Source organism: Eschscholzia californica, unplaced genomic scaffold (assembly GCF_041429995.1).
Source record: "Eschscholzia californica isolate CP2 unplaced genomic scaffold, dmEscCali1.0.p SCAF_5, whole genome shotgun sequence".
Taxonomy (NCBI): Eukaryota; Viridiplantae; Streptophyta; class Magnoliopsida; order Ranunculales; family Papaveraceae; genus Eschscholzia; species Eschscholzia californica.
This window is the reverse complement of record NW_028238472.1, coordinates 8,679,862-8,690,731: the sequence shown is the minus strand read 5'-3', so window position 1 is coordinate 8,690,731 and position 10,870 is coordinate 8,679,862. Positions and strand designations below refer to the sequence as shown.

Sequence of the window (10,870 nt, the reverse complement as noted above, 5' to 3'; positions counted from 1 at the left end):
GAAGAAATCTGAATCAAACGTAACTTGAAATGAACAGTTGAGATCAATAAGGACAACCTTTTGGTGAACATAAAGTGAATGTAGATGACATAAATAAGAGCACTTTTGTTTTTTTTCAAAGAAAAAGTAACAATCGAATTAAAAGTTGATATAAGTTGTTAAATAAAGTAATTGTACATATACACTCTGTTTACCCAAAGAACAAAATTTAGGATCCATGAAAAAAAAGAAAAATACAAACTATAGAACATAAGTTTAAAAGAACTTTCAACTAAAAAAAGTTTAAAATAAGTGAAGACCCTAGACAAAGTGAAGGTATTTTTTTTTGGGTTATTTCCCTAATGGCCCCCTACTTTGTGACCAGCTTCCCGCCTGGCCCCCTACTTTACGAAAAATACCCATATGGCCCCCTTCCGTTATAACACCGTTACTCTCTCTCTTCACAATCTTTTCTCTCTCCTCCAGCATGTTTTCTCTCTCTGCCATCTCGTTAAAACAAGCCACATCATCGTCTTTACCGACGGGTCGCCGGCCGGCCAAATTCCGGCCGACGACCTTCAAACTTTTTTTTTTCTCTCTCTTCTCTCTCTAAATTTTTTTTTTTAGATTCTCTCCTCTCCCTCTCTCTAAACTCCGGCGAAGGGGGTTTCCCTTCGCCGGAGTAGGTCGAAATCGACCTTGAACAGATCTGTTCAAGGTTGAACAGGTTGAACAGATCTGTTCAAGGTCGATTTCGACCTACTCCGGCGAAGGGAAACCCCCTTCGCCGGAGTTTAGAGAGAGGGAGAGGAGAGAATCTAAAAAAAAAAAAAAAATTTATTTTTTTTTAGAGAGAGAGAGAAGAGAGAAAAAAAAAGTTTGAAGGTCGCCGGCCGGAATTTGGCAGGCCGGCGACCCGTCGGTGAAGACGATGATGTGACTTGTTTTAACGAGGTGGCAGAGAGAGAAAACATGCTGGAGAAGAGAGAAAAGATTGTGAAGAGAGAGAGTAACGGTGTTATAACGGAAGGGGGCCATATGGGTATTTCTCGTAAAGTAGGGGGCCAGGCGGGAAGCTGGTCACAAAGTAGGGGCCATTAGGGAAATAACCCTTTTTTTTTTGTTGAACTTAAGATATTTTTTTCTTTCTCACCCTAAACCCAACATGGAAAATAACACATATAGTTTTTGGTTGAAAAAGTTATTTAGTACCTGTCCCCAGTTATTTAGTTATACTAATACTTCACTATCAAAATGATAATATGTATAGCGTTACCTCTCATTTCTTATTTTTCCGTCAAATACCTGTTAAGTAAGGGATGTGCCAATCACGTGTGTTACTTTTGAGTTTTGACTAGAAGGCCCTAGATGGTTACTACACTGAATAACAACTAACATAATAGAGATCATACTTTAACTCTATTCAACTTATTCTTCAGCTGAAGGCCCTTGATGATTACTACACTCATCTTCTTTCGCAAGCTGGCCGCTCGGTAGTCATCTCAACTATCGCAGCGGCTGTTCCCCGATACCAAATGCAGTGCTTTGCCCTCCCCAAAGGCATTAGTGACAGCATTGAGTCCATTCAAAGGACTTATTGGTGGGGAAAATCCAAAACTTTTTACACTATCAACTGGAATTCAATTTGCAAACCTCGGAATCAGGGTGGACTAGGTCTGCGTCTTCCTCAGCTCGATAATCAAGCTTTTCTGCACAAGCTTAATTGGCGCATAGTCAAGAATCCGGACGCAATATGGGTCCAAGTACTCAAAGGTAAATACTTTCATAACTCTCCCCAACCAACGCGGCCAAAGAATCATCATTCTTGGACTTGGAAATCTATTTCCAAATACCATCATAATCTTGATAGCCTTATTTTTTGGAATATTAATAAAGGTGAGCATATCAATATTTGGTCTGACTATTGGATACCTAATCATCCACCTCCAATCACTAACGAAAGAGGATGCACTATCGAGACGGTTTCTCAACTAATTACGAATGGTACTTGGAACATTAATTTAATAAATATGTGTTTTAACAATGATATTTGCAGATCTATTCTTAGCATTAACCTTAATCCTAACGAAGAGGATAACGCCATATGGACATTGACTAAATCAGGTAACTTCTCGCTTAAATCCATGTATAATTTTCTTCGAAACCAGACTATTTATAATAATCATGCTCAAATGGACTGGTTCTTTATATGGAACATGAATACCATTCCTCGGATTAAACTATTTCTTTGGAAATGCTGCACCAATAGCCTACCAGTTAGAGCTAAGATTGGAAAATTCATTGGCAATAATTACTCGTGTGTTAATTGCAATGAAGAGGAGACTCTTGATCATGTAATGCTGCATTGCGCCTTTGCTAGAGCAGTATGGTTCAATTTTAATATTAGAACGGACACGATCATTACTACTACTCAGTGGATTCAACAATGGAAACCGCTAGAAGAAAATAATATTAACCTTTATGCAAAAATTTTATGGTTCCTGTGGAAAGCCAGATGCGAGAACTGCTTTACTATGAATAAACAAAACCCTTTACAAATTATAGAGAGGATTATGAACACCTCGACGACACCACTCAGAACTGAATCCAGTACCATCAAGAAAGGTAAGGAAAAAACCATTACCCAAACATGGAGACCTCCATCGACACCATATATGAAGATTAATGTGGATGCTTCTTTTATAAATATTAATGAACCGGCGGGAATTGGTTACATCATCCGAGATGCAGAGGCTAACTACATAATAGAGGTGGCAGACACAGTTCGAGGACAACATGCGGAAGAATGCGAAAGCTTAGCAATATTATCAAGTCTTAAAGAGGCATTGCAACTCCAAATTCAGTACGTGCACATAGAGAGTGATAATCAAGCTAATAGGCACACACATGTGGTGAAGAAAACTCAAACAATATTACCTACCAAATGCACCAAAAAAATTATAAACCTGGTTAATTCCCATATTATAACTAGTAAAACCTTTCCACATGTATTATTCACATTTATAGGTGCGGAAATAAGTATTACAACGTCTGTATCTCTTTTTTGGTGACCTGAAAACATTTATTATGAGCATCCAAGTATATTGTATCCCTTTTCAACAAAAAAAGAGAGTATATTGTATCCCTTGCAACAAAAAGAAAAGGATATTGTATCAAACCTAACATGCATATAATATGTCTCATAACATCAAGGGGAAGAAGACTCTACTTCGAGCTATGATTTTGCAACTTAATAGCTTTCTCACTTAAAAACGTTAAATATATTGTACTAGTCTTTTTAACTAAGAGAGTGACAGAGGGGGGAAAATACCTTGGACGGTGCCCATTTCTTTCTCGACTTTTGCTAGAATCTCACCATGTGCTCTTGCTTCGTTTTCGATTTCCATCAGTCTCTTCATCTCTTCCAACTTTTGTGGTTAAAATACACACATGCAAGCGCATAAATCAAGATTCATCGCTTCTCCAATCCATCATTGATGATCAATGGTGAAGAAAAAAACCTGGGTAGAGATTATTAGAGTTTCGGGAGATGAAAACCATGGAATCTTGAGAGAATAGGAGACTTGGCAAAATGGAAAGAAAAATAAAAGTAATTGAACCCGACGTGAATCGAACACGCAACCTTCTGATCTGGAGTCAGACGCGCTACCATTGCGCCACGGATCCTGTTATACAATGTTGCTGCTTATCTATTTAATATTCTATTGGTTGGACTTGGACACCCATTAAATCAACTCAACCATCCATATGAAAACATTTGGAGACGAAGAATAAGGGGATGATGAAAGGAAGAAGAGAGTAATTGATGGAGGGAAGATTGAAAAAGAAAAGAAAATTAGTAAGTTAAAACTGAACTCTTACCTACTCTGTAATCTCATTAAATCTCTTGATATCCTTTGTAATTGAGATGGTCATTAATTAACTTTGGAAATTACTCGGTCAGTTCTATGTACCAACATATAGTTAAGGAGCATAATACCACTAATACTAATGATGTTGGATGAAATTTTATATTGAATATCCAAACGACACTTCGAGTTTCACTTTTTCTTTGGAAATGTTGCACAGGACCTTACCAGTTCGGCAACGCATAGGTAAATTTATAGGCAGTAATTGTCCACCTTGCCTGGGAAAAGAAACTGAACATGCTTTATTACGTCGTTGATTTGATAGAAACATTTGGTTTTACTTTAGTACTATTTCCACCAATATTTTATCTCTTATAGACTGATCACTTCAGGGAAAGAATATACCACAAAGTATAAAGAAATCTCAAGTATAAAAGCACAATTATATCCCATTATGCCACTATATTATGGTTTATTTTGAAAGCTAGATGCGAAAGCCTCTCCTTCTTTTCGTTGTACCGTCGTATATGAGCTCTATCTGGCGTTGTTAACTGATATTATGAGTTGATAGGATCTATTTGATTGTGTAAGAGGCTTTCTCAAGAGAAAGCACATTTGAGAGTCAAGGGCTAAGCTCAGGAGTTCCTTGTTGGAAAAGGAAAGGACAAGACCTATATTAATATGGCGTAAGGGGCTTTCGCGGTAGCCTTAATAAAGTACAAAGGGGCATCCGTTGCTTCTTGGATCAGAACTAGAACTCTAACTCCCTCTAACTTTATGGGGTTCTTGGATCGGTTGCTAACGCTTCCTTCCCTACTTCCTTCTGCCTGCGCTGGTATCCCTTATTCAAGTAGTGTCCCTCATTTGCACTTTTAGTCCCTTTCGTCAAGCCAATAACAATTTCCTCTGTCTAGCTAGTAACTAGAAGAAGTCAGCCTTTTCCCGCCCCCTCTGACTGAAATGGAAAGCTCCTCGCTTTCTCCCCCTTTTAATAGCTTGCTCTCTGCATCCTTTTCTTTATGAACGCCTTCCCTTTCAATCTCTGAAAGTCAGTAGATGCTTTTAATGCACTATACCCTCACCTCAACAACCGAGTGATCAACGGCTTGATCCGAAAGTGCCTTGGAGGATAAGGAATGAAATCAATGGCTTGAGGTTAAGATTGCATGAAAGACATGTGGATTTTAGCTACTGTAACAGAACTTATAATTGAACCGCACATCAAGTAGCGGCGTCGGTTTGTGACCTTATGTCATAAAACTTCTCAGTTTAGTCCCCGGGGCGTTATTTGTGTGTTACATTTTAGTCCCATTTGTAACGGAAACGTTGTCTTTTGTTGACTTTGTAACATCTTATTGGTAATAGATCTTTCACTAAAAAAAAAAAAAACCGAATGATCAAATTATGGGATTCCCAAAAATCACTACTATCCGAAGCTCTAATAATATTAGTAGCAAAAAAATGTAATTGGTCACCTCCAGTTTATCCTTACTTAAGCTGAATACAGATGCTTCTTTCAAAAGCAATAAGGAGAATAAAGGAATAGGTCTCGTTTTATATGATCACAATGCTAACTTTATTGCAGCTAAAACAACCACCCTCAGAGCACGTATTTTTGAAGAAAGTGAAGCTAAAATTATTCTTGCAGGGATCGAATGGGCACACTCATGGGCATCAAGTATGGATTACAGTTTATATGTATTGAAAGTCGTAATCAAAATATCATAAAATTATTCTTGCGGGTATAGGCTGTATTATTCACGATCCGAAGGGAGACTTCATCATTGCTAAGGCGGAAACCATTAGAGGTCAGACGGCAGAAGAATGCGAAAGTTTGGCGATACTGAAGGGCAGTGCAATGGGCCCAGGAGCTTTCCATAGCTCACCTCATCGTCGAAAGTGACAATAACAATCTGATCAACCACATCCACGATAGCACCAAGACCATCAACTGGCAATCTCTGCAGCATATGGCGCAAATCAAAGCTCTCTGTAATAACTTCGAGCTAATCCAATTCCACTATAGTCCGAGAAAGACTAATATTTCAGCCGATGCATTAGCTAAGTGGGGGAGAAAACAAGGGGTCAAACGAACGTGGAACTCGAAGGCTAGCATGAATCGTGATTTGAAGTTGTAACTAGGTTTCTTTCTTGTAGTTTGTTAGTTCCCTCAACAAAAAAAAAAATAAAAAAAAATAAAAAATAAAATAATGGAAAATTACCCCTCACCTCAAGCAAATACAGCAACTGCGAAAGAAATTCAAAAGCATTTGATTTGTCTACATTCAAAGATCTTAGTTTCAAAAAACTCTTGAAAGGTTAAAAATAGGTCTAGTGGTCAAAAGTTTTTTTTCTTCCTTTTTTTGTAGTAAGAAGTGGTCAAAAGTTATGAACATTGAGTTAATTATCCAAAACTTAACTCTTACTCTCAAATTACATATTTTACCTAAATCATCATCCTCATTGATTGTAAATGATAAGATCATTGGAGCATTTCAAAGACCTTGCAGAACCTTTTTGTATTACAAACTCTTCAGTTTTTACTGTTCTAGTTAAACCCAACCACCTTCGTGGCATACAACAATATGGCTCCAATCAGCTAATATCGAGTCTCTTTATACAGTAAAGATATTTCTATAAGAAAAGACTCGCAGAACTGAGTAACCTTTCGAAATCCGTATAAGGTAAAACAGGATCTAAAGAGTCCCAACAGAACCAACAAACTATGATCAAAGATGGAAATATCGAAAGAAAGATTGAGAACCATCTGAATCTAACCTTTCATTTAGTTTTGAGATTTAGGTTTTCACCAGTTTTTGGGAGTCGTTTGAACGATATTGGTACAGGTTTCTCCAAGACAGAAACGTTAATATTACTCCAAACATCCATTTTTGTAGGAAGCTCTGCAATTTTCTCAGCAATTTCCATGTCTTCAGGAAGTACAGAGCCGAAGACGGTATAAGCTTTTTTCCACTCACCATGATTCGCTAAACTTATGAAGAATTCTGGACCAGAACCAACCCATGCTACTGATCCTCTTTTGATGTCTAGGCATGCTTCTGTTGGGATATCCTTGAATGTTGCTCCTTGTGCTTCAAGTGTTCCTTGAATAAGGGCAAAAGGTGGGCCAAGGGGAGCCTACAATTTATAAAAAAAAATTAAGAATATGGGCAATAGTCTAATGGATATGTCCGCTAAGCGATGACTTTCTGAAGATAAGCCTCGGGTAATTCTATGCTAGCATGAGCATGAGATTAGCTAGACGGTGGTGGTGGAGTGGTGGTTGGAAAACAAATGGAGTTCATATGAAGATCTTTTTTGTGGGTTATTTGGCTAAAAGGTTCATGGTTAAAGGAAACATGAATTCTTCACAAATTGAAGTTGGGGAATGATTATTTTGGATCATGCTTGGTCTTTTTTGAAACCAATAAGAACTAACTTGAATCCTGTCAGAAATCTGAGTAGACAGAGTTAATGAAAGAGAGGAAGAAATGGTAGAGTTTCGGGTTCCTATACAGTTAGTTACTGGTGTAAATCTAGGTGGGACTTTGGATTGCAATGATTCAAATTCCACCGAATATCAAGGTGGGTGGGGTGGGTCAAAATGAGGGTTCAAATTTGTGTATCCGATATTTCGTAACTCGTTTTCGTTCACCTAGGCAGACATTAATTTTATTAAGGAAAACCAAATTTCCATTGAACAATAATAGAATCATTAGTTTTGTTTATGGACAGAAAGTAGTGCTGAATGTAAAAGGTAAATCAAGTAATATTATCTTACGTCTTTTATGTGGTTTCCTTCTGAATCCCAAAAGTCCCCCCGACTCTCTGCACGATAAAAGTGGCAACCTGCACAATGACGCATCCCTAGTAGCTCCAGAATGTAATTGACTGAATGTGGGGCATATTCAGGGAGAAGCTGTAATAGATCAAAGATTAGTAGAAGACAATGGCGTTACCTAAATACAAGTACTATACAAGCTTGTAGCCATTTACAACTATGAAGGCTATTTGTAACTATAGTAAAGCATTTAGAATCAAGATGAGTTGAGTATAATATCACTTACTTTTATACGAAGAAGCCCGTATTCTGTTTGTAAGCCCACAATACCCTAAGAGCAAAAAGAGAATAAAGGACAAACGGCAATCAGTATCAAATTTAATTTGCAGGTTATTAATTGAAGAGGAAATATATGATTCATCCATCCTTTAAATACATAATCAGCTCTAGAGGATTCAGATCGAGGAGAAAGTGGAGTCGAGTATTCCGCTTATGTAAAGAACTAGTAGGTTCCAAACAAAATCCATATGTAGGATCAAACATGGAGGTCACCAAACCATTCAATTCAAAAGGTCAAATGAAAATTATACTAACTATTTCATTTACCAACAAACAAGAATTCATCGATTATTACTCATCATTTAACACAACAATATCTTCTTGACATACAACAGTTTCTTTTCTAATGTTTTGATAATCCGAGTTCTCCTTAGCTTTAGTTTCTCCTATTTCCGACATTCCAAAATTTTATTCACAAACTACTGAAAATAACGTAGATCAGCACTAACATATTTCCAAAAATATCTAAATTAGTAAATGAAATATTCTTTTACGTGTTTGAGAATGGAAAACAAAAAACAATCACTATTTTTAGTTGACGAATACCTCTCCTTTTCCAAAAATAAGACCCGAAGTCCAAACTGTTGTATCGCCTGCTTCTTGATGATCAGGCGCCAAAGTATCCTTCTGTTTCTTCAACCAGCACTGTGAAAGAAAGCAATTTAGAATCAAAACGGGATATATTGCATATACCCAACAAGGAAAAATGCAACTATAATCAGTTTCTTATTCAGGAATGATCTGCTTGAACCGAAAACAGCATTTTTTTTTATAATATATACATGATATATTCGAAAATAAATATCCTCTCTTTAGATAAAGTGATGCTACTGGGACCAAATGAATCTCCAACGAAATCGGCGATTCATTAGGTCTCAATCATTTGGTTGTAAATAAATTTGATCCGATCTGAGAGGAACCACTTCATTTTGATCTTTGTACTAGCTACTTAATGACATTTGAGCAAAAGCTTCCCCTCCTAATGTCAGCACGTATCAATCTTCTTAGTTCAATTGAGAACTCTTTGTACGAAGCTACATACTTTTAAAGTCTCTTGTCCCACAAACAATTGTACTTATAATATCAGATTCTTCATCTCCACTAGAAGGTTCGCGATTGTACCTTACAAAGTATCGATAAGTAGAAGTAATTTAAAATAATCCCACTTTTCATATTTTAGATGATTAGCATAGAAATCGTAAATTCGAAACTAATTTATTTTCACATAAACATGAAATCTTTCACTACATATAAGCACAATAGAGCATTCTATTTCACTGATTGACGACGTGCTTACAAATTTCAACTATTTGGCCAGTTTTTTTTAAAAAATAATGATTTCATTATCTTAATGAAGACTTTTCTAATTGATGTACTCGATTTTTAGGGAGTATTTCCCACTTATCGGATCGAAATGCTAAATATACTAAGAATTGGACGCGTGAAGATGAGTTTACTCTCTCAATTAGCAAAGTCCCCAACGACAATCAGGTTCTTCAAATTAATAAAGTAAACACATGGAAATCCAAATTAAGAAAGAAAAAAGGTAAGAATTTAGACCATATTTTGCTATACAATAGTCAATACGGATCATAAAAACAAAAAATAGTAGTTTGTGGATTGTAATAGACCAGAAAAAACACAATACAGAAGTTAATATACAAAAGAAAAGAAAAGAAATCTTGATTCCAAAAGCTCATACAATATACAAATAGAGCACTGAGCACCCCAATTCATACAAATTAAGCCTAAAAACTTGACAGCTCAAACTCCAATTCACAGAAGCAAATCAGAATCCGAAAATAATTAAGGAAGAAACACCAACCAAGTTCACAAAATCAATCAGTTTATCATTCACCAACTAAACTTACAACCTAACAAATCAAACTCCATTTCACTATACTATGTAAAAGTACATACATGGAAGTCAACAACAATCCAAACAAGAGAAATGCAGACAAAATCAATCAATCAATCTATAGTACATGAACATACCTAGTTAAGCCTAAAAACCTAATGTTGAAACCCCATTTCATAAACTTATAACCAAATCATATAAACAAGAAATCAAAAGTCAAGATTAAAATCCACAAAATCTTACCTCACCAAACTTAGGTCCACAATTTTCTTTGTTTCCACAAAACACCCAAGAATCACATAAACAAGGTCCATCTCCACCACTACACATCGCCTTACAAGCATTACAACATTCTTCAGAAGTGTTAAACTTAAATTCAGATCCCCACTTTACAGCACTACCCCAGAGCTCCAAATTTTCAACACCTTTACAACATTTTCCATCTTCTAACCCTAAATCCCCCTTCAACCCACCTTTAATTTCTTCATTCAAAGTGAAATCTGAAACAGAATTGATGTTCTTAGGTCTAAATGCGACAGATACACACATATAAACAACAGAACAAGAGATGAGACCCATTAAGAGAAGGATCAAGAAAGCCCATCGGCTGGTTTCCGAATCATTTGGTCTTCGACCCATTAGAGATTGAGATGAGAAGAAGATAACCCGGGAAATAGTTTTCTACGTTGACTCCAGAAAGAGGAAGAATTTGAGCTTGAAATTGAGGGTGGTGGTGGTGTTGAGGTTTGGGTACAGAGAGAAGAATCTCTGATGAAATAAGAAAGAAAAATGCATGATGATGAAAAATAATTGTTGTTCAATTAAAGAAATCGCAATATACCAAAATAAAAGTCAGCATTTATTTCCGAAAATGATCAATTGGTCCCAAGAAATCTCTCTAATCCGGAACAAGTCTTCTCCTATCCGATATTTTCGATCAGGTCCATTCGTCAGCTACAAGCGTCAGTTTCTTGTGTGTCCAAAAGTGCCTTTGTAAGGTGAGCTTTATTTTTCAAATCCCTATTTCATCCTTTTTCGGAAGTT

The 10,870-nt window shown here is 36.6% G+C and overlaps 1 protein-coding gene, 1 long non-coding RNA gene and 1 other non-coding gene across 3 annotated transcripts; 1 reads left to right on the top strand and 2 right to left on the bottom strand.

Annotated features, from left to right (window-relative positions):
• Positions 1 to 3,594: 3,594 nt before the first annotated feature.
• TRNAW-CCA (transfer RNA tryptophan (anticodon CCA)) lies at positions 3,595 to 3,666 on the bottom strand. The gene has a single exon. It is a non-coding gene; the product is annotated as a tRNA-Trp (tRNA).
• A 2,527-nt stretch (positions 3,667 to 6,193) lies between these two features.
• On the top strand, positions 6,194 to 10,177 carry LOC147536811 (uncharacterized). The gene is made up of 2 exons (XR_015226062.1): positions 6,194 to 8,018; positions 8,080 to 10,177. It is a non-coding gene; the product is annotated as an uncharacterized LOC147536811 (long non-coding RNA).
• On the bottom strand, positions 6,353 to 10,660 carry LOC147536810 (peptidyl-prolyl cis-trans isomerase). The gene is made up of 5 exons (XM_086643648.1): positions 10,070 to 10,660; positions 8,515 to 8,613; positions 7,916 to 7,960; positions 7,630 to 7,767; positions 6,353 to 6,986 (listed from the first exon to the last, which is right to left on the bottom strand). Exons 1-5 carry the CDS (start codon positions 10,463 to 10,465, stop codon positions 6,630 to 6,632), a joined length of 1,035 nt encoding a protein of 344 aa, XP_086499774.1. The 5' UTR covers positions 10,466 to 10,660; the 3' UTR covers positions 6,353 to 6,629.
• Between the last annotated feature and the right edge of the window lie 210 nt (positions 10,661 to 10,870).